The sequence below is a fragment of the Microcaecilia unicolor genome, chromosome 5 (genome assembly GCF_901765095.1).
Source record: "Microcaecilia unicolor chromosome 5, aMicUni1.1, whole genome shotgun sequence".
Classification (NCBI taxonomy): Eukaryota; Metazoa; Chordata; class Amphibia; order Gymnophiona; family Siphonopidae; genus Microcaecilia; species Microcaecilia unicolor.
This window is the reverse complement of record NC_044035.1, coordinates 238,427,347-238,451,691: the sequence shown is the minus strand read 5'-3', so window position 1 is coordinate 238,451,691 and position 24,345 is coordinate 238,427,347. Positions and strand designations below refer to the sequence as shown.

Sequence of the window (24,345 nt, the reverse complement as noted above, 5' to 3'; positions counted from 1 at the left end):
GCACATGAACTAAAATTTTGGGAGTTACATTGGATAACACCCTTTCCTTCCATTCCCATATTTCTAGGATGTTTTCCTCTTCATTCTTTAACCTAAGACATCATTCCATTTGCTTCCTCTTAGAGACTAGCTCTCTTCGCATTTTTCTTCACTCTCTGATATTATCAAAGCTTGATTATTGCAATTCTATTCTCTTAGGTTTACCTGCATGCCAAATACTGCAATTAGTATAAAATCTTCTCAACTCCCAGAAGAAATATCATAATGTCATTCCCCTTCTCATTGCAAAACACATTTCCTGTTGCTTATAGGATTCTTTTCAAGATCAAAGTTTTAACCTACCAAATTCAATCCTCAGGTTTACCTTTTTCTTAGCTAGTTTACTGGTTTCCTACTCTGCTATAAGATCACTCTGGTTGTCTAAGAACAGCCTTCTAGTAGTTAGTACATAAGTAATGCCATACTGAGAAAAGACCAAGGGTCCATCGAGCCCAGCATCCTGTCCACGACAGCGGCCAATCCAGGCCAAGGGCACCTGGTAAGCTTCCCAAACGTACAAGCATTCTATACATGTTATTCCTGGAATTGTGGATGTTTCCCAAGTTCATTTAGTAGCGGTTTATGGACTTGTCCTTTAGGAAACCGTCCAACCCCTTTTTAAACTCTGCTAAGCTAACCGCCTTCACCACTTTCTCCGGCAACGAATTCTAGAGTTTAATTATACGTTGGGTGAAGAAACATTTTCTCCGATTTGTTTTAAATTTACTACACTGTAGTTTCATCGCATGCCCCCTAGTCCTAGTATTTTTGGAAAGCGTGAACAGACGCTTCACATCCACCTGTTCCACTCCACTCATTATTTTATATACCTCTATCATGTCTCCCCTCAGCCGTCTCTTCTCCAAGCTGAATAGCCCTAGCCTCCTTAATCTTTCTTCATAGGGAAGTCGTTCTATCCTTTTATCAAGTTTCCCTTGATGTTTCCAGATGCAGCTGCTTTAGAATGTCTACTCCTACACTGTGGATTGCCCTTCCTTTGTACTTATGTCTTGAAGGATCATTCAACAACTTTAAATCCCAGCTAAAAGCCTACTATTTCTCCCAGGCTTCCCCACCTAATCTCCTGCTTCCCTTTTTTTGATTACATCGATCACTGGCATATGGACAAGACAGAACCAAGCTCTCTGTGGTAATTTTCCATCCCTTCGTTAACCCCTGTACTACTTTGTAAAATTTCTTCACCCTATTTTCCTCTTGTATCAAGCATTGTGCTGTGTCTTGTGTGACATCCCTTTTCCCAATTATATACTGCATTGTAGAATGGGGATAAACGTGCCTGGTTCCATAGGCGCCCCGTATAAGAGGCTTGGGAACCACGGCCTTCCCTGTCTGCCGGACCCACGTCCTCTCTCCTCCCATGCACCCCTGTTCTTCAACAGTTTGCCTCCCTTCCGTTGCAATGCTGCTACCAGATCTGCGCTCATAAACAATGACAGAATAGCGCAGGATCCGGCTCTCTGCAGCGCCGCTAGCGCTTCTTATGCTGGTCCAGGAAGTTTACATCGGAAGAGGCAGAACCGTCACAGGAAGCACTAGCGCTAGCGACGCTGTAGAGTCGGGTCCCTCGCTCTTCTATCATTGCTTATTAGTGCGGGCCCGGTGGCAGAGGTACAAGAAGAAGGAAGAATGAAACTGTGCTGCAGGGTGGCAGTGAATAGGTAGGGAGGGAAAAAGAAAAGAAGCATGACTGGATGGGTGAGGGTGGGGGAGATAGAGAAAGTGTGGTGCAATACTGGATAAAAGTGGGGGAGCGGGAGAAATAGAGTCTATGGGCTGGAGAGTATCTGAGACAGTGGATAGAGGAAATTCTGAATAGGAGGGAGTGCGATAGAAATAGGGGCAATGCTGGATGATGGGAAGAGAGATAGGCAGGGACAATGATGAATAGGGTGGAGAGAGAGAGACAATGGGCATTGCTGCATGCTGGGGGAGAGAGACAGACAGGCACTGCTGGATGATAGGGGTATGGAGTATGTGGAGAAACATAGAGGAGATGTTGGTTGCAGGAAGAGGAGGTGAGAGAGGCAGAAGCAATACTGCATGGGGGAGAGAAGGGGCAATGCTGGATGGTAGGGGTAAGAAAAAGAGACAGACGAGATACTTTATGGTGGTAGGGGCAGAGAGACAAGAAGGGATGCTAGCTGGCGGGGGGGGGGGGTGAGAAAGAGAGAGACAAGAGAGGGGATGCAGAATGGCAGGTGGGAGAGAAAGATGAGAGGTAATGCTGGATGGTGGTGGGAGATAGAGAGAAGATACTGGATTGCAGGTGATAGAAACAGAAACAAAGGAGATGCTGGATGGCAGGGGTAGAGAGCGGAGATGCAATGCTGGATGGTGCTGGGAGAGAGAGAGACAGAGAAGATGCTGGATGGCAGGTGATAGAAACAGAAAAGGAGAAGATGCTGAATGGCAGTGGAGAGAGGAAAAAGCTAGTGAAAGACAGAGGAATAAGAGAAAGGAGAATGGGAGAGCCAGAGTGAGGAAAAGAGACGAAAAACTGTAGGTAGGTGCAGTAAAAAGAGGGAGATGGAAGACATGATAATATGAATGAAATCTGAATGGCTAGGTAACAAAAAATGGAAGAAAGCTGAAAGGAACAGATTAGTGTTGATGTTAGTTGTTATGGAAGAGATGAAGAAGACAGAAGAAGAGAAAAAAATGTCACTTGGATAGGAGACCCATGGAAAGAGTTAAAAGAAAACAGGGAAGCAGTAACCAGAGACCAGGACCAACACAATTAGAAAAATTAAATGGGCAGACAGCAAAGGTAGGAAAAATAATTTTATTTTTAATTTAGGATGAAATAATGTGGCAGCCATGTTAGTCCACTTTAAAAGTTAATAAATAGTTATAAAATAAATAAATAAGGTGACACCTTTATATTGGATTAAATACATTGTTGTGACTAGCTTTCGGAGACCAAAACCTAATTCTCCAGGTCAGGACAGAAAGCTAGTTCTGACTTAAAGAAGGAGTTTTGGCCTCTGAAAACTAGCCAAAAATGTTATGTTACTTGAATAAGAAGATATCACCTTATGTTTTGGTTTTGTTTTATTTGCTAATTTTTCATGTAGCAATTGAAATATGTTAATTTTTTGAAATTTACATCTGCTCTCTAGATTTTCCATGGTACAAAGGGATGTGTCGCTGTTTCTATTTCTTGGTTTTGCATTGTATGCAGAGTATGGCTTCTTGGGGTTCAGTTTAATTTTTGTCTACATATTTCTATTTTTAGTTTGTGGTTACTTATTCTATACTTGATGAGGGTCTACTTGTGTTCATGTATGAAAAAGGCTGGGTATTCTGTTGGCAATGAGTGTCTGTTTAGGACTGATCTGTACTAATCCAGCTTGCTTAGTTTTCCAATAGGTATATTGATGATATTCTGCCCACTGCAATTTACGGTGACTCCTGAAGGTTAGTGTTATGGCAGAATTGCTTTATAGGTCCTAAGTGATTTTTGTTGGGTTTTGTATTACTTCACAGTATGCCTGGTACTGGATTTTGGATTTAGTTCATGCCTTTTTCAATTGTAGCTCAGTGAGAGTTATATTAAGATACAGTAGGTATTTTCCTACCTCTGGAGGACTTACAAATCAGTGCTAAATAACTGTATATATTTCCAGAATACTGCAAATATTGTCCTGTTTAATATGTTGTATTATTTTGGTTCACAATATTAATGTTTTTGGCACATAATTCCTGGAATGTATTCAGTGTGCATATTACAGAGGTACTGGGGAGACAGCTGATAGAGCTGCACCAGATCCACACAGTGAAGGATTCATTCTTAGCAGTGTTCAAAAGTTCTCCACTATCCTTTTACTGCTGACATAGGTGTTTCCCCCCACTGCAAGAATTTTAACCTACTCTGTTCTGTTCCATCTGTCCCATACTCTGATCTTGGTCCCGCCCTATAACTTCATCTAGCCCCACCCACTTTAGCCTCCCCAAACAGCTGAGTCACCGACCGCCTATGCCTGGTTCCTTCAACAATCCTCTCATTCACTTGTACTAGTGCTCATAGTTGCTTATACATGGCTAACATGCATGGTCTCAAATAATGTCCTAACACTACATTTGTCAGAGCTACTTCCATGAACTCTACCTCCATCATATCAAAACCTATTTGGCATCTATGTAATTACCACTGCATTGTTGGGCCTGTTTGGCAGCCTGAATCACACACAGAGTCCTCAGCATATTATTTATCATATGCCTTCCTCTAATAAATCCCATCTGGTCTCTCTTTTTCACCTAACCTCATCCAACGTTCTTTCTAAGATAGCTGTAAAAATGTTTAAATCTGCATTCAACAAAGAAATTAGGTAATATGATCCAGAAGAGTCTCTAGGTTTCCCTTGTCTGGTATAACACAAATTACTCACTGATGTAACACACCAGAGATTGGAATATCTTGATGTACTCTAACCACCATGGAAGCAATCTGCCATCCAAATATTTCTAAACATTCAGTATTGGAACCATCAATCCCATATGCTTTGATGGGTGTTAGTATATTAATTGCCATAAGCACCTCTAATATATTAATGAGGACCTTAAGTCTTTCCAGATCCTCATGGTCCAACACTGATAGATTGGCCTCTCTTAAAAAATCAGCTGCCTTTTTTTTCCTTCCTTGTATATAAATCTACACTTCTTTGAAACATTTCACAGCCTGTTTCAGCTGGCTAATGTTGCTTCTCTCTGATTTGGGCTTCTTCTTCAGATCATAAATAAGCAAATGTTGACAAATATCAGACTATATAAGTGAAACATAAAAATATTCCAATGACAGTCTTACAGGAACGGGGTACGGGTAGGTTAGGTAAGAGACTGGGAAGGATGATAAGAGGGTGACAAAGCAGTGTACTTTTATGGTTTAAAATGTGATAGAAAACCAGATCTTTATTAAATGCTGTCTGGTGGGTATCAAAATAGTTTGTCATTTTGACTTCAAAGATCTTGCGTTTCTGGATTGTCTTAAAATTTCCTTTTAGTATTCTCTAGTGTGTAATATGTTTATTTGATAAATTTTAAACATTTCATGCAATTTACGTACTGTTTAAAACATTAACCATGCGTTTTACAATACAATTTTCATAACAAAGAATTTCTATAATTATATTTTATAATTCATCATAACTTTTTTAAAATAATCCCATATACATGTTCAATTTTTTTAATTATTTGAACGAGTTAGAGATAATTACAAGTTTGTTCAATTTGCGTTATAATTTCAGACAAAGTCTGTTTATCGTATTCATGTTCATCAAATATCTGTAAAATTACTATGTTTAATATGTTTTATTGTTTAATCTAGGTTATAAAGACCCCTGAGGCAGGCCATTGTGCCGAAACACGGCCGTGTCGGGTCGCTGTAATGTACACAATTTTAATTTTTTAAGTGAATAAACATACAATAGTTGGTATCCTCATCCATTCTCCTCACTTTTTTGCTTCATCTTTTAGTATTCTCACATATAATCATTGATGCAGTGTTCTGGTTCTGTAAAGTGCTGACCCACTGAGATGACATCCTGGTTGGCATTGTGATGTTCAATATGATGTCTGTGTAAATTAATTCTTGTCTTTAGCATCTGGCTTGTCTCTCTAATATAGCACCCTTCTTCACACTTTTTGCACTGAATGACGTATATCACATTTGAAGATAAGCATGTGTAAGATCCCCTTATGCTGAATATTTTTTCCATGTTAGTGGCTGTAAATCTTTTATGATTATTCTCAGTTTTACCAGCTCTGGATTGTATGTCACTACAAAGAGAACTCTCTCAAGTAGATTTATTTTCTTTGTATTGCAATAGGTTTTCTCTGGGTGTTTCAAGGGACGAGGAAATAATTTTGGGGCTGTAGCCTTCTGTTTGAAGGATTCAGTCAGGATTTTGAGGTATTTATCTCTGTCTCTTGGGTCAGAGCAGATACGATGGTAACATGTGGCTTGACAGTATATAATGGATTTCTTTTTTTTATATGCAAAGCATGGAAGCTGGAGTTGTGGAGGTAGCTGCATGTGTTCATAGTTTTCCTGTATATAGATGTTTGTATATAGACACTGTTGATGGAAACTGTGATGTCTAGCAAGCTGACTTTGTCTGAGGAATAGTCAATTTTGAATTTGATTGTAAAAATTGTTTGAGAGTATCTTCTCCCCCAGTCCAAATCATAAAAAACTCATCAATATACCGGTAGTAGTTTAGGAGTTTAGTCTGGTATTTATCCAAAAATGTCTCTTCAAGTTCTGCCACAAAGAAGTTTGCTTATTGTGGTGCTATCCTGGTGCCCATTGCAGTGCCCACGATTTGTAGATAGACAATATTGTTAAAGAAAAATAGTTGTGAGTTAGAATTAATTTAATTTTGTAATAGCTTCTGTTGTGTATTGGGAAAAGCATTCAGCATAAGGTGATCCTATATGATTATCTTCAAATTTAGTATATATCGTTCAATGCAAAAAATGTGAAGAAGAGTGCTACATTGGAGAGAGGTCATAATGCCAATCAGGATGTCACCTCTGTGGGTCTGACTGACCATCTGCTGGACGTGTGCATCAGGTTATATGTTTGCCATGTGCTCTTGTGTAGTGCTGTGGGTTTACATTAGCTGATGGAATTAGAACTCAATCTAGGATAATGTGCGTTTACTCAGAGCTGTTTCTAAGATAAGACTTCCAAAAGGTTGCTATCTGTGTACACCCATCAATGATTTTATGAGAATACTAAAGGAAATTTTAAGCCAGTCCAGGAACAAGATATTTGAAATCAAAATGATGAAATATGTTCACCAGACAGCACTTAAAGATCTGGTCTAGCACATTATAAACCATAAAATTATATTGCTTTGTCACACTCTATCACCCTTCCATCTCTCACTGTTTCTCACCTACCCAGCTCTTCTTGTTTCTACCTAACCCATCCCTACTCACTTCCTGTGAGAATGTCATCGAAATGTTTTTATGTTTCACTTATATGTTCTCATAATTGTCAACATTGGTTCATTATATCATGGGTTCCAACCTGTGAGAATTAATGGGCAGCCATTAATTCCCACTCTTCCCACTCTTGAGCCTCCAAGTGTTTGCAGCCTCTTTATTATTCTCAACTTTTAGACCATCCTATGTCCACAATGCCTACTCCACAGAGCTTGGTATCCCAGCAAATGTAGGTGCGCCTCATTCTTGAAAAGGCTGGGAAACAATGTACAAAGCAAAACCCCTTGAAAAAACTGTCTTTGTCAGAAAAAGACAGTGCTCTTTTAGTCTTACCTGCTCAAGTGTAGCTATGGAGTCCTGTAGTGCTAAATAACTGTATATATTTCCAGAATACTGCAAATATTGTCCTGTTTAATATGTTGTATTATTTTGGTTCACAATATTAATGTTTTTGGCACATAATTCCTGGAATGTATTCAGTGTGCATATTACAGAGGTACTGGGGAGACAGCTGTTAGAGCTGCACCAGATCCACACAGTGAAGGATTCATTCTTAGCAGTGTTCAAAAGTTCTCCACTATCCTTTTACTGCTGACATAGGTGTTTCCCCCCACTGCAAGAATTTTAACCTACTCTGTTCTGTTCCATCTGTCCCATACTCTGATCTTGGTCCCGCCCTATAACTTCATCTAGCCCCACCCACTTTAGCCTCCCCAAACAGCTGAGTCACCGACCGCCTATGCCTGGTTCCTTCAACAATCCTCTCATTCACTTGTACTAGTGCTCATAGTTGCTTATACATGGCTAACATGCATGGTCTCAAATAATGTCCTAACACTACATTTGTCAGAGCTACTTCCATGAACTCTACCTCCATCATATCAAAAACCTATTTGGCATCTAATGTAATTACCACTGCATTGTTGGGCCTGTTTGGCAGCCTGAATCACACACAGAGTCCTCAGCATATTATTTATCATATGCCTTCCTCTAATAAATCCCATCTGGTCTCTCTTTTTCACCTAACCTCATCCAACGTTCTTTCTAAGATAGCTGTAAAAATGTTTAAATCTGCATTCAACAAAGAAATTAGGTAATATGATCCAGAAGAGTCTCTAGGTTTTCCCTTGTCTGGTATAACACAAATTACTCACTGATGTAACACACCAGAGATTGGAATATCTTGATGTACTCTAACCACCATGGAAGCAATCTGCCATCCAAATATTTCTAAACATTCAGTATTGGAACCATCAATCCCATATGCTTTGATGGGTGTTAGTATATTAATTGCCATAAGCACCTCTAATATATTAATGAGGACCTTAAGTCTTTCCAGATCCTCATGGTCCAACACTGATAGATTGGCCTCTCTTAAAAAATCAGCTGCCTTTTTTTCCTTTCCTTGTATATAAATCTACACTTCTTTGAAACATTTCACAGCCTGTTTCAGCTGGCTAATGTTGCTTCTCTCTGATTTGGGCTTCTTCTTCAGATCATAAATAAGCAAATGTTGACAAATATCAGACTATATAAGTGAAACATAAAAATATTCCAATGACAGTCTTACAGGAACGGGGTACGGGTAGGTTAGGTAAGAGACTGGGAAGGATGATAAGAGGGTGACAAAGCAGTGTACTTTTATGGTTTAAAATGTGATAGAAAACCAGATCTTTATTAAATGCTGTCTGGTGGGTATCAAAATAGTTTGTCATTTTGACTTCAAAGATCTTGCGTTTCTGGATTGTCTTAAAATTTCCTTTTAGTATTCTCTAGTGTGTAATATGTTTATTTGATAAATTTTAAACATTTCATGCAATTTACGTACTGTTTAAAACATTAACCATGCGTTTTACAATACAATTTTCATAACAAAGAATTTCTATAATTATATTTTATAATTCATCATAACTTTTTTAAAATAATCCCATATACATGTTCAATTTTTTTAATTATTTGAACGAGTTAGAGATAATTACAAGTTTGTTCAATTTGCGTTATAATTTCAGACAAAGTCTGTTTATCGTATTCATGTTCATCAAATATCTGTAAAATTACTATGTTTAATATGTTTTATTGTTTAATCTAGGTTATAAAGACCCCTGAGGCAGGCCATTGTGCCGAAACACGGCCGTGTCGGGTCGCTGTAATGTACACAATTTTAATTTTTTAAGTGAATAAACATACAATAGTTGGTATCCTCATCCATTCTCCTCACTTTTTTGCTTCATCTTTTAGTATTCTCACCATATAATCATTGATGCAGTGTTCTGGTTCTGTAAAGTGCTGACCCACTGAGATGACATCCTGGTTGGCATTGTGATGTTCAATATGATGTCTGTGTAAATTAATTCTTGTCTTTAGCATCTGGCTTGTCTCTCTAATATAGCACCCTTCTTCACACTTTTTGCACTGAATGACGTATATCACATTTGAAGATAAGCATGTGTAAGATCCCCTTATGCTGAATATTTTTTCCATGTTAGTGGCTGTAAATCTTTTATGATTATTCTCAGTTTTACCAGCTCTGGATTGTATGTCACTACAAAGAGAACTCTCTCAAGTAGATTTATTTTCTTTGTATTGCAATAGGTTTTCTCTGGGTGTTTCAAGGGACGAGGAAATAATTTGGGGGCTGTAGCCTTCTGTTTGAAGGATTCAGTCAGGATTTTGAGGTGTTTATCTCTGTCTCTTGGGTCAGAGCAGATACGATGGTAACATGTGGCTTGACAGTATATAATGGATTTCTTTTTTTATATGCAAAGCATGGAAGCTGGAGTTGTGGAGGTAGCTGCATGTGTTCATAGTTTTCCTGTATATAGATGTTTGTATATAGACACTGTTGATGGAAACTGTGATGTCTAGCAAGCTGACTTTGTCTGAGGAATAGTCAATTTTGAATTTGATTGTAAAAATTGTTTGAGAGTATCTTCTCCCCCAGTCCAAATCATAAAAAACTCATCAATATACCGGTAGTAGTTTAGGAGTTTAGTCTGGTATTTATCCAAAAATGTCTCTTCCAGTTCTGCCACAAAGAAGTTTGCTTATTGTGGTGCTATCCTGGTGCCCATTGCAGTGCCCACGATTTGTAGATAGACAATATTGTTAAAGAAAATAGTTGTGAGTTAGAATTAATTTAATTTTGTAATAGCTTCTGTTGTGTATTGGGAAAAGCATTCAGCATAAGGTGATCCTATATGATTATCTTCAAATTTAGTATATATCGTTCAATGCAAAAAATGTGAAGAAGAGTGCTACATTGGAGAGAGGTCATAATGCCAATCAGGATGTCACCTCTGTGGGTCTGACTGACCATCTGCTGGACGTGTGCATCAGGTTATATGTTTGCCATGTGCTCTTGTGTAGTGCTGTGGGTTTACATTAGCTGATGGAATTAGAACTCAATCTAGGATAATGTGCGTTTACTCAGAGCTGTTTCTAAGATAAGACTTCCAAAAGGTTGCTATCTGTGTACACCCATCAATGATTTTATGAGAATACTAAAAGGAAATTTTAAGCCAGTCCAGGAACAAGATATTTGAAATCAAAATGATGAAATATGTTCACCAGACAGCACTTAAAGATCTGGTCTAGCACATTATAAACCACAAAATTATATTGCTTTGTCACACTCTATCACCCTTCCATCTCTCACTGTTTCTCACCTACCCAGCTCTTCTTGTTTCTACCTAACCCATCCCTACTCACTTCCTGTGAGAATGTCATCGAAATGTTTTTATGTTTCACTTATATGTTCTCATAATTGTCAACATTGGTTCATTATATCATGGGTTCCAACCTGTGAGAATTAATGGGCAGCCATTAATTCCCACTCTTCCCACTCTTGAGCCTCCAAGTGTTTGCAGCCTCTTTATTATTCTCAACTTTTAGACCATCCTATGTCCACAATGCCTACTCCACAGAGCTTGGTATCCCAGCAAATGTAGGTGCGCCTCATTCTTGAAAAGGCTGGGAAACAATGTACAAAGCAAAACCCCTTGAAAACACTGTCTTTGTCAGAAAAAGACAGTGCTCTTTTAGTCTTACCTGCTCAAGTGTAGCTATGGAGTCCTGTAGTACCCCCTTTAAACAATGAACAGGTTCCTTGTCCTGCTGGAGCAGTTCCTCTCTTCTTATGCCATCTGAGGTTAACCTGAACCAACAGGACAAAATATTAGAACACACGACTGCCTCACATTGTGTGTGGCCTGGAACCAATACAGAAATTTCATATATCACTGGAATGGCATTTTCAGGACCAAGACATTCCCTAATGCAACTGTCAGACTAATTTACATTTATATTCCAAATGTTTGCCAGCTATACTAACACTCTTTTGATTATTTTTACCACTTCCATTCCATTCCATTCCATTCATGAATCATTCTCTTTGGGACCTACTTACCACAGTGATAGATAAATGCTAGAATTGTGCTGTTTGTTTCCAAACACATTGGAAACATGCAGAGGTCAATATTTAACTGTGCAGTCACGTATAACTTCAAATGTTGAACTCCATTCCAGGAAAGAGAAAAACCACAAAAGTGGAGAAACTGGATAAGCTACGGAAGGAAAAGTAGAGCACAAAAAGTAGCATCATCAGCACGACACTTCCAAAACATCAGGGGGATGGATGATGAAAAAAAAAAATGGTTCTTTATTAATGGATGAGACTCGACAAGACACCGTGTTTCCGTGAACAACACCTGCCTCAGGAGTCTTTATGCTGTAAAAAAAAAAAAGAGTGGATCTGCATAGGTAGGGGCACCAAATCAAGTCTTTAAAAAGACTGACGATTGATAAGTGTGCCAAACACTAAGCTGAAATAACCAGTAAATCTTGATGAAAAGTAAAGCGCATTGTGCGCCGAGCATAGTGTTTTTCTGCTCGGCACACAGTGCGCTTTACTTTTCATCTCTTGATTTACTCGTTATTTCAACTTAGTGTTTGGCACACTTATCAATCATCAGAGTTGATTTGGTGCTCCTACCTATGCAGATCAACTCATTTTTTTTTTACAGCATACAGACTCCTGAGGCAGGCGTTGTTTGTGGAAACACGGTGCCATGTCGAGTCTCATCCATTAATAAAGAACCATTTTTTTCACCATCCATCCCCCTGGTGTTTTGGAAGTGTCGTGTTGATCACGCTACTCTTTGTGCTCTACTTGAACTTCATTCCAGATCATATATGATGTCTATTTTCAAACAGCACTTAGACATCTGGTGCTGTGCCAGATGTTTCAGAATCGCTTTGGTTTTATTTTCAGCAGAACTGCACATATAAAACTGAATATGTACTCTGGTAAATGTATGTTTTTTATGTACAGAAAAATGGGTATGAAAGGGCATTCTGTGGGAGGGGATCACTCTACCTAAGGATTTGTTTTATTATCATGCTCAATAGACACAATAGCCACCTTGCATTTGAAACTTTAGGTGCTCAGGAATTCAAGTAACATATATTTACATACCTTTTCACACAGTGTAATAGTGACTATGCATTTCCGATTAAGCCACCCATTGTTCATTCATTAACCAGATTTTAGGGTTTTGCAGTAGATTCTGTATATTTAGTGACGCTACTTTAAGACAGTCATAACACATTACGTTTTTTCATTCCTTTATACGTCATGCTTTTCCAACCACATACATCATATCCTTTTTGTTTTGGCGCTCTTTTGTTCATTAAAAAGATAATACTCTACCAGTTTGCTCTGCTGTTTTTAACTTCATTTACTACTAGACCTGAAGACACACATCATTCACCACCAAAGGTCTTTTTCTTGGTAAGACTTCTTACCTTTTTTTCATCGATCTTTCTTGATGCTGCATCTACAGCAATACATACACGACGCAGTCCATTTAGCACTTTAAACAGAACATAACCGACTACATGATGCTAGGGTTATGTCTTTTCATTGTTGTTGTCTTCATATTGCATGTCACATGTTCTGGTTTTCACCTTTTATCATTATTTATGAGCAGTCATATAAGTCACTGCGTTTTGCTTTTCCACTAGATGCAGTTAAGTATGTTGCCGTTATTACTGATTCTCTTAGTCTCTCTATAATGTACATTTTGTCTTATGTCCTCTCCCTCTATATTATACTTGATATTCATTCCCATATTTTGTAATTCTATCTTTCATATACCACCCACGTACTTATCACTCTTTTTACGTTCTAATGGATGTACACCTTTCGTAGCTTTATTTGTGACTGGATTTTTGTATTTTCTCCCCCCTCGGAGCATCGTTTTGCATACACAGTGCTGTCCCTCAATCTAGGGCATATATTCTGTTCAAATAGACATATCACTTAAAAAGTTTTGGATCACACACCCTGTCTATGTATATAGACCACTTTACTGGATATTTTTGGAAATACTTTACATCTTGAATTCTGAAGTTTATTTTTTTAAAGTAAGGTCAGTAAACTTTTTTGAATATATATATATATATATATATATATGGCGAGCCAGCTCCATTGCACGAGGTAAGCATGGCAGGAGGGCGCCATGCTTACCTCCCCTCCTGCTCCCATCCATGTCTAGCGATGTCCTTCGCCCCCACCCTCCCCTGCCGCTCCCGTCAGTTTCAATTACCTCCCTTGAAGCACCGCCTTATTTAAAGCCCTGCTGCCCATCTCCAGCTGCCTTCCCTGCTTGCTTCTGAGTTCGCGCCCTTAGTCCCGCCTTCTGACGTCATTTCCTTTTTCCGCGACGGCGGGACTAAGGGCGCGAACTCCTCAAAAGCAAGCAGGGAAGGCAGCTGGAGACGGGCAGCAGGGTCTTAAATAATGCGGCGCTTCGAGGGAGGTAATTGAAACTGACGGATGGGAGTGGCAGGGGAGGGTGGGGGCGAAGGACATCGCTAGACATGGATGGGAGCGGGAGGGCAGGGGAGGGAGGCAGGGGAGAGAACTGCTGGGCATGGATGAGCAGAGGGGGGGCAGGGGAGAGAATTGCTGGGCATAAATGGGCAGAGGGGGGCAGGGGAGAGAACTGCTGGGCATGGATGGGCAGAGGAGGGCAGAGGAGGGCAGGGGAGAGAATTGCTGGGCATGGATGGGCAGAGGAGGGCAGAGGAGAGAAGAGAATTGCTGGGCATGGATGGAGGGGAGGGCAAGAGAAATTCTGGACATGGATGGAGGGGAGGGAAGGGAGAGAGAAGAAATGCTAGACATTGAGGGAAGATAGAGGAAGGAGATTAGATGAGGGAAAAGGAAGTGAGGAGAGAAACTGCACATGGATGGAGAAAATAGGCAGAAGCTGGATCCACTGTACAGTCAAGTCTGCGGAGGACCAGAAATGAAGAAGAAAGGAGGAAAGAAAAGAAATAAATGGAAAGGAAGCCCTGGAAACGGAGTCAAGGGAACAGATAGAGAGCAGCAGAATCAGATACTGGGCCAGCATGATCAGAGAAACAAAGTCACCAGACAACAAAGGTAGAAAAAATAATTTTATTTTCATTATAGTGTTTGGAATATGTCCACTTTGAGAATCAGGTGCTGAACGTTAAAAATTTATATTTACTTATTTATGGCATTTTATCCCATATTAAACATGAATTAGATTGGAACCTGGGATCATTTAATTTTTTTTTCCTGGAGAGAGTAATGCATTGCCCCCCCCCCCCCCCCCCGGCTATAGCCAGCTCTGCAATTTGGGGGGGGGGGGGCCGCAGTGGTGGATGGGGGGGGGGGGGGGGGGGGGGGGCGCTGAGGTGGACCGGGGAGAGAGCCTGTTGTTAAAAATTTACCAGCACACCACATAATACATTATGCTCATACTTTTTACAATTGTCACCCATGACTTATGTATTGGTTCGTTTTATGGAATTTTAGTTGTCTATGTATTTATCTGCTTTGCATGTACATTTTTGTGATATCTACATATGTATATATTTGTTTACTTACTTTACATATTTTAAAAATTATTTTAAATTATATATTTATATATTAACAAGTACTTACCTTAATCCTGAATTTAAATTTTTTAAATATTTTTTATACATTTTTTAATATTATGTAGTTGTGCTTTTTACTGTACAAGTTCCTTTATTTATAAATGTATATCTGCTTTTAAGACGCCTGAAGCAGGCCTTGTGGCCGAAACACAGCGTTCGACTTAAGATTGCCTCTCTGGTCTATGAAACCCATGGTCCATCAACCACTTTTTCCTGTTGCCTGTGTATCCTCGTGGGGCCATAGGGTTCTCTGCTCTTACGGATTTCTGTTTGATCTTTAGGGCTTACACCCCACAATCGAGACTGCATAAGATGGGAGCCCTTTGTGTCACAGATGCAGCAGACACCCTAATACCTTTTTTCGTGCTATCTGGGAATGTTTTTCCATTAAGTAAATATGTGAATAAATCGAACACTTACTTCAGAGCCTCTTCCTGGAAATGAAGCCGGTAGAAGGACTGAGCTGCAAGTTCAATCTTGGACAGTTTAAGAAACAGTGTCACGTTTAGCAGGATCAGCAAAAGCAAACTAGGCACAAAAAGAATAAAATGCAGGACTAATTAGTTATCAGATTATCAACTAAATGTAACAGTTCGAACTGCTGCAAGTGCAAGACGGTAACATTAGACCACTTCACCGTACATTGTTGCACTACCACCTCCTAGTCTATTACACTACATGCTAAGGTGATCAGAGATAGCAAAAGGATCACATTTAATACGTGTTCTCCATAGAAAACAGGATTAATCAGGCACACAAGTGGATGAGGGAACAGTTCTCCCAGAGCTCAAACCTGCATAGATGTCCTGACAGATTCCATTCTTTTAAGACAGAAACAAGAGCTCATTTGCAATCTAGAATGCAGTGGTGTAGCCATGAGTGGGCCCAGGCCCACCCAAGCAGGGGATCCCCAAGCCATGCGAGCTGAGAACTCCCAATTCTCCCCCTCCCATGTACCTTTTAAATAGGAGATCTTCGCCGGCAGAGAGCAACAACTGAAACATACTACATGCGCCACCCCCACAGCTTTCCCTTTGATGTACTCCCACCTAGAGGGAAGATTGTGAAGCCGGTAAAACCAGTGGGTATCAGTTGCTGCTTGCTGCCGATGAAGGTCTGCTATTTAAAAGGTACAGGAAGGGGTGGGGGGGGGGGGGGGGGTTGAGAGATCATATGGCATGTAGGTGGGCAGGAGAGACCGAATCACCTGTGAGGTGAGGGAAGGGTGAGGTTCTTCTGCCCACCCACCTTGGGCATCTGGCTACACCCCTGCTAGAATGTGGAGAGGACTTCTTGTGTTGAGACTTGGACAATTTAGGACAAAAAAAAAATCAGAAGTACTTGGGTCAATATTCAGCCAATGCAGTAAGAGTTCTGTTAACAGTGACCATGACATAAAAAAAACCCAACAAAAAAAACCTCATACATATATGCAGTGCGGCTATCTGGCTAGCGAACAGTGCTGAATATACATATAGATCACTGATTGCCACCAGCTCTACAGATAACCAGTGATATTCAGCTGTTTGTACAGCAAGTCATCCAAAAATAGCTGGGAGGTTCTGAGAACACATGTTCACAATCTAGGCAATAAGGTTCCAGATCTGGAAGCCCAAATATTGGAAGCAGACTTAGACAGTGTGGTCAATGAGTTCTGTGAATGGGACACAGCCATACTTGGATCTGTTAGAGGAGGGATAGAGATGGCAGAAAAGGGGGAGGAATGGCAAACTTTGACAAAAATAAGTGGCAGAAATGTAGAAGTTGTGGGGAAAAGAGTTTAAAAGCGGTATATGAAGTAAACTAGACTAAACATCTAAGCAGTTTACAACAAAGGTGCATAGTACAGACAAAAATAACACACAAGTATATATAAGATATTTATCTAATCTCCCCATCCCAGTTTAACAACCAGCTTAATAAAACTTTATTACAGTTTCAAAGCCACAACAGCAAAAATCAACACACCAGTGCACTGTTTTTTATTCTCATCAACAACTATTTTCCCCTTTTTTCCCAGTCCTCCCCCTCCTATCCCCATACCAAAGCAAACAGTGCCGAAAGACTTTATTTTTGCTTGCAAAATTTCTTTGCCAGTTCCTGGGCCGCCATGGACAACGACTCAATTCTGAGAACAAGCAGCCTGCTTGTCCTCGGAGAATCTTATTTACACACATACTGGTGAAAAACCCTGAAAGCATGCACCCTGAGTTTTAAAGGGGAGAGGGTAGACGAGATAGTGCCCTGAAGGTACGAAATAAAATCCCCACTGGATTAAAGGAAACAGGAGAGGAAGCTTTACCCTTTATACTTGGGAAACAGGAGATTAGGATCCAATGAAGGTAGGGGATAGCGCTCCAACAATTCTCCTAGAAGCTTACCCTGACCTGGCAAATGGCTAAGAGTTCAAGAAAATGCTATGGATGTCTTGCCCTTTATGATTTGGGGGGAGGGGAGTTTACCAGCAGGACGTGTATACTTTAAGAAGCTAGGGATCAGTGCTCTGCCCAGGGTTTAACAATACACCAATGGCATCACATGAAAGGGTAAGACACATTACCCAAGAGGCCCTATAATTTCCAGACCAAGGGATAAAAAAACAGGAGTGGGTGAGGTTCTCCCCAAGGAAAGGCATAACCATGGGTGGGTTCAGGCACACCCAGCAGCAGTGCACCCTTAACAGCACTGGCACGGAAGCTCCTGAGGTCCTGCATCTCTCTCCCTCCCTCAACAAGGGACTCTCTCTTGAAAGAGTTGCCAGCAGTGGCAGCGATTCCCACACACTGCCTGCGGCTGACCCGGAGCCCCTCCTCTGCCACAATTTTCTTTTTCTGCCGGAGCGGATTGTGGCAAAAGAGAGGCTTCCAGTAAAGCAGCAGGCTTGGGCAGTGTGGTCAAACAGATGGCGTGATCCCTGCGGAGTTCCACAGGGTTCTCCATTGTCCTCTGTACCATTTAATGTTTACCTTCATAGCTTGGAGGCTGACCTTACTAGGGCTGGTTTTTCAATGTATAGTATTGCAGATAATACCTTAGTTATTCTCCATGAACAGAAGACTCTTCAGCCACACAGCTGATGTGATGCCATGGCTACATCACTGATCCAGGCCTTTCAGAGCTAAGAAAGTTCTCCAAGAACTTTCTGCACATGTCCCGCCACTGCATAGGAATATAAAGCGAATGCTACATACCTGTAGAAGGTATTCTCCGAGGACAGCAGGCTAATTGTTCTCACTGATGGGTGACGTCCACAGCAGCCCCTCCAATTGGAAAACTTTACTAGCACAGGCCTTTGCTAGTCCTCACGCGCCGATGCGCACCGCGCATGCGCGGCCGTCTTCCCACCCGAACCGGCTCGTGTTCGTCAGTCCCATATGTAGCAAGACAAAGACAAGGGAAGACACAACTCCAAAGGGGAAGCGGGCGGGTTTGTGAGAACAATCAGCCTGCTGTCCTCGGAGAATACCTTCTACAGGTATGTAGCATTCGCTTTCTCCGAGGACAAGCAGGCTGCTTGTTCTCACTGATGGGGTATCCCTAGCCCCCAGGCTCACTCAAAACAACAAACATGGTCAATTGGGCCTTGCAACGGCGAGGACATAAGTGAGATTGACCTAACAATTTATCCAACTAACTGAAAGCGTAGCCTGGAACAGAATAAACATGGGCCTAGGGGGGTGGAGTTGGATTCTAAACCCCGAACAGATTCTGAAGCACTGACTGCTCGAACAGACTGTCGCGTCGGGTATCCTGCTGCAGGCAGTAATGAGATGTGAATGTGTGGACAGATGACCACGTCGCAGCTTTGCAGATCTCTTCAATAGTGGCTGACTTCAAGTGGGCCACTGACGCTGCCATGGCTCTAACATTATGAGCCGTGACATGACCCTCAAGAGCCAGCCCAGCCTGGGCGTAAGTGAAGGAAATGCAATCTGCTAGCCAATTGGATATGGTGCGTTTCCCCACAGCCACTCCCCTCCTGTTGGGATCAAAAGAAACAAACAATTGGGCGGACTGTCTGTTGGGCTATGTCCGCTCCAGATAGAAGGCCAATGCTCTTTTGCAGTCCAATGTGTGCAGCTGACGTTCAGCAGGGCAGGAATGAGGACGGGGAAAGACACAACCTTTGGCAAGAACTTAGGGTGAGTGCGGAGGACTACTCTGTTATGATGAAATTTGGTGTAAGGGGCCTGGGCTACCAGGGCCTGAAGCTCACTGACTCTACGAGCTGAAGTAACTGCCACCAAGAAAATGACCTTCCAGGTCAAGTACTTCAGATGGCATGAATTCAGTGGCTCAAAAGGAGGTTTCATCAGCTGGGTGAGAACGACATTGAGATCCCATGACACTGTAGGAGGTTTGACGGGGGGCTTTGACAAAAGCAAACCTCTCATGAAGCGAACAACTAAAGGCTGTCCTGAGATCGGCTTACCTTCCACACGGTAATGGTATGCACTGATTGCGCTAAGGTGAACCCTTACAGAGTTGGTCTTGAGACCAGACTCAGAAAAGTGCAGAAGGTATTCAAGCAGGGTCTGTGTAGGACAAAAGCGAGGATCTAGGGCCTTGCTGTCACACCAGACGGCAAACCTCCTCCATAGAAAGAAGTAACTCCTCTTAGTGGAATCTTTCCTGGAAGCAAGCAAGATGCGGGAGACACCCTCTGACAGACCCAAAGAGGCAAAGTCTACGTTCTCAACATCCAGGCCGTGAGAGCCAGAGACTGGAGGTTGGGATGCAGAAGCGCCCCTTTGTCCTGTGTGATGAGGGTCGGAAAACACTCCAAATCTCCACGGTTCTTCGGAGGACAACTCCAGAAGAAGAGGGAACCAGATCTGACGCGGCCAAAAGGGAGCAATCAGAATCATGGTGCCTTGGTCTTGCTTGAGTTTCAACAAAGTCTTCCCACCAGAGGTATGGGAGGATAAGCATACAGCAGACCTTCCCCCCAGTCCAGGAGGAAGGGATCCGATGCCAGTCTGCTGGGGGCCTGAAGTCTGGAACAGAACTGAGGGACCTTGTGGTTGGCTCGAGATGCAAAGAGATCTACCAAAGGGGTGCCCCACACCTGGAAGATCCGGCGCACTACTTGGGAGTTGAGCGACCACTCGTGAGGTTGCATAATCCTGCTCAACCTGTCGGCCAGACTGTTGTTACGCCTGCCAGGTATGTGGCTTGGAGCAACATGCCGTAACGGCGAGCCCAGAGCCACAAGCTGACGGCTTCCTGACACAGGGGGCGAGATCCGGTGTCCCCCTGCTTGTTGATGTAATACATGGCAACCTGGTTGTCTGTCTGAATTTGGATAATTTGGTGGGACAGCCGATCTCTGAAAGCCTTCAGAGCGTTCCAGACCGCTCGTAACTCCAGAAGATTGATCTGCAGATCGCGTTCCTGGAGGGACCAGCTTCCCTGGGTGTGAAGCCCATCGACATGAGCTCCCCACCCCAGGAGAGACGCATCCGTAGTCAGCACTTTTTGTGGCTGAGGAATTTGGAAAGGACGTCCAGAGTCAAATTGGACCAAATTGTCCACCAATACAGGGATTTGAGAAAACTCGTGGACAGGTGGATCACGTCTTCTAGATCCCCAGCAGCCTGAAACCACTGGGAAGCTAGGGTCCATTGAGCAGATTGCATGTGAAGGCGGGCCATGGGAGTCACATGAACTGTGGAGGCCATGTGGCCCAGCAATCTCAACATCTGCCGAGCTATGATCTGCTGGGACGCTCGCACCCACGAGACAACAAGTTGTTGGCTCTCGTCTCTGGGAGATAGGCACGAGCCGTCCGAGAATCCAGCAGAGCTCCTATGAATTTGAGTTTCTGTTCTGGGAGAAGATGGGACTTTGGATAATTTATCACAAACCCCAGTAGCTCCAGGAGGCGAATAGTCATCTGCATGGACTGTAGAGCTCCTGCCTCGGATGTGTTCTTCACCAGCCAATCGTCGAGATAGGGGAACACGTGTACTCCCAGCCTGCGAAGCGCCGCTGCTACTACAGCCAAGCACTTCGTGAACACTCTGGGCGCAGAGGCGAGCCCAAAGGGTAGCACACAGTACTGGAAGTGACGTGTGCCCAGCTGAAATTGCAGATACTGTCTGTGAGCTGGCAGTATCGGGATGTGAGTGTAGGCGTCCTTCAAGTCCAGAGAGCATAGCCAGTCGTTTTCCTGAATCATGGAAAGAAGGGTGCCCAGGGAAAGCATCCTGAACTTTTCCTTGACCAGATATTTGTTCAGGGCCTTAGGTCTAGGATGGGACGCATCCCCCCTGTTTTCTTTTCCATGAGGAAGTACCTGGAATAGAATCCCAGCCCTTCTTGCTCGGATGGCACGGGCTCGACCGCATTGGCGCTGAGAAGGGCGGAGAGTTCCTCTGCAAGTACCACTTGTGCTGGAAGCTGTAGGATTGAGCTCCCGGTGGGCAATTTGGAGGTTTGGAGGCCAAATTGAGGGTGTATCCTTGCCGGACTATTTGAAGAACCCAACGGTCGGAGGTTACAAGAGGCCACCTTTGGTGAAAAACTTTCAACCTCCCCCCGACCAGCAGATCGCCCGGCACGGACACGTTGATGTCGGCTATGCTCTGCTGGAGCCAGTCAAAAGCTCGCCCCCTGCTTTTGCTGGGGAGCCGTGGGGCCTTGCTGAGGCGCACTCTGCTGATGAGAGCGAGCGCGCTGGGGCTTAGCCTGGGCCGCAGGCTGTCGAGAAGGAGGATTGTACCTACGCTTACCAGAAGAGTAGGGAACAGTCTTCCTTCCCCCATAAAAACGTCTACCTGAAGAGGTAGATGCTGAAGGCTGCCGGCGGGAGAACTTGTCGAAAGCGGTATCCCGCTGGTGGAGCTGCTCTACCACCTGTTCGACTTTCTCTCCAAAATATTGTCCGCTTGGCAAGGGGAGTCCGCAATCCGCTGCTGGATCCTATTCTCCAGGTCGGAGGCACGCAGCCATGAGAGTCTGCGCATCACCACACCTTGAGCAGCGGCCCTGGACGCAACATCAAAGGTATCATATACCCCTCTGGCCAGGAATTTTCTGCACGCCTCAGCTGCCTGACCACCTCCTGAAATGGCTTGGCTTGCTCAGGAGGGAGCTTGTCCACCAAGCCCTGCCCAACTGCCGCACACTGTTCGCATATGTATGCTCGTGTAGAGATGGTAAGACTGGATTTTGGCCATGAGCATAGAAGAATGGTAGGCCTTCCTCCCAAAGGAGTCTAAGGTTCTAGAGTCCTTGCCTGGGGGCGCCGAAGCATGCTCCCTAGAACTCTTAGCCTTCTTTAGGGCCAGATCCACCACACCAGAGTCGTGAGGCAACTGAGTGCGCATCAGCTCTGGGTCCCCATGGATCCGGTACTGGATCTTCTTGGGAATGTGGGGATTACTTAGAGGCTTGGTCCAGATCGCCAGCAATGTCTTTTTTAGGACATGATGCATGGGTATTGTGGACGCTTCATTAGGTGGAGAAGGATAGTCCAGGAGCTCAAACATTTCAGCCCTGGGCTCGTCCTCCACAACCACCGGGAAGGGGATGGCCGTAGACAACTCCCAGACAAAGGCCGCAAAAGACAGACTCTCGGGAGGAGAAACTGCCTTTCAGGGGAGGGAGTGGGATCAGAAGGAAGGCCATCAGACTCCTCGTCAGAGAAATATCTGATGTCCTCCTCCTCCTCCCACGAGGCCTCACCATCGGTATCAGACACAAGTTCATGAACCTGTGTCTGAAGCCGTGCCCGGCTCGACTCCGTGGAAACGCGGCCACGATGGGAGCGTCGAGAGGTAGACTCCCTCGCCAATACCGGCGAAGCTCCCTCCGCCGATGTCGTCGGGGAGCCTTCCTGGGAGGCGACCGCAGTCGGATGTCGGAGACCTCACCCCGGGCAAGGGGCCAGCCGGCGCAAGCACCCCCGGTACCGGAGAGGAAGGGCGCAACAGCTCTCCCAGGATCTCTGGGAGAACGGCCCGGAGACTCTCGTGCAGAGCGGCTGTGGAGAAAGACATGGAAGCCGATGCAGGCGTCGAGGTCAGAGTCTGTTCCGGGCGTGGAGGCTGTTCCGGGCTGTCCAAGGTGGAGCGCATCGACACCCTCCTGAACAGAGGGTGAGCGGTCCTCCCGGTGCCGATGCCTACTGGGTGCCGACTCCTCGGCGACCCAGAGCTCTCAGTACCGATGGCGGGAAGGAGACCGGTTGTCAATGCTTCTTTGACTTTTTCAAATGAAGCATGTCACCGGAACTTCCCAGTACCGACGAGGAGGACGTAGAATCCAGGCCGTTGCTTCCTTGGGGCCGAGGCCGAAGAAGGCCGGTCTCGGGGGGGGGGCTGTAACGCAGGAGCCCTCAGGGTAGGGGGAGACCCACCCAAAGGCTCCACCGCCACCAGCAGGGGAAGACAGCCCTCACCTGCACTCCAGTCGAAGCAACACCACCGTCCGACGACATCAGCACTAGTGGAGGTCCCGGTACCACCGATGCCGACGCAGCCTTTTGATGTCTCGGTACCGACGATGCAGAGGGTCGATGCCTCGATGCAGTCGATGCCGAGGTCGAAGGTCTGGAAGCTGTCGACGTCGATGCACTCGATGCCCCCGGTGCTGTTGCCGACGAAGAGCCCGAGAACAACACGTTCCACTGGGCCAATCTCGCTGAGTCCTCTTCTGTAAAAGGGCGCAAAGACTACAAGCCTGCGGGCGGTGCCCAGCCCCCAGACACTGAAGACACGACGCGTGCCTATCAGTGAGCGAGATTACCCGGGCGCACTGGGTGCACTTCTTGAAGTCGCTGGGAGACTTCGATGACATGGGCGGAAAAATCACGCCGGCGAAATCAAAACTTGTAATGGCGATAAAGGCACCAAAATTAGGGAGAGAAAAAACCCGAACCGAGGCCTCAAAAAGGCCTACCCCGAAAGGAAACTTACGCGGGGCAAAAGCTGGAAACACGGGAAAGGGGAAAAGACCATAAAGGTCTTCTACTAATTTTTTTTTTCCCAGCGAAAAATGCAAAGACGCGCGAGGGTCAACTCTGAGGGGCGCGAAACGGCGCAAAACATGACCGTCCCGAGCGCGGACAAAAGAAGACTGACGAATACGAGCCGGTTCGGGCGGGAAGACGGCCGCGCATGCGCGGCGCGCATTGGCGTGCGAGGACTAGCAAAGGCCTTTGCTAGTAAAGTTTTCCGATTGGAGGGGCTGCCTTGGACATCACCCATCAGTGAGAACAAGCAGCCTGCTTATCCTCGGAGAAATAGTGGAACACAGAGGAAAACACTTGGTTCTTTTTTCTCCATGGTAGCACAATGACCTGCAGTGCCTCACTTTTCCATCATAAAACAATTATTTATTTGTTACATTTGTATCCCACATTTT

At 44.0% G+C, this 24,345-nt stretch overlaps 1 protein-coding gene across 1 annotated transcript in view; it reads right to left on the bottom strand.

The window, feature by feature from the left end:
• The window catches only part of GRAMD1C (GRAM domain containing 1C), a 429,857-nt gene that overhangs the window by 6,089 nt on the left and 399,423 nt on the right, over positions 1–24,345 (bottom strand). The window contains exons 16-17 of the mRNA XM_030203917.1: positions 15,397–15,504; positions 11,056–11,161 (exon numbers count right to left, since the gene is read on the bottom strand). Of these exons, the coding sequence (XP_030059777.1) occupies positions 11,056–11,161; positions 15,397–15,504 (214 nt within the window). The remainder of the gene's footprint in view (positions 1–11,055; positions 11,162–15,396; positions 15,505–24,345) is intronic.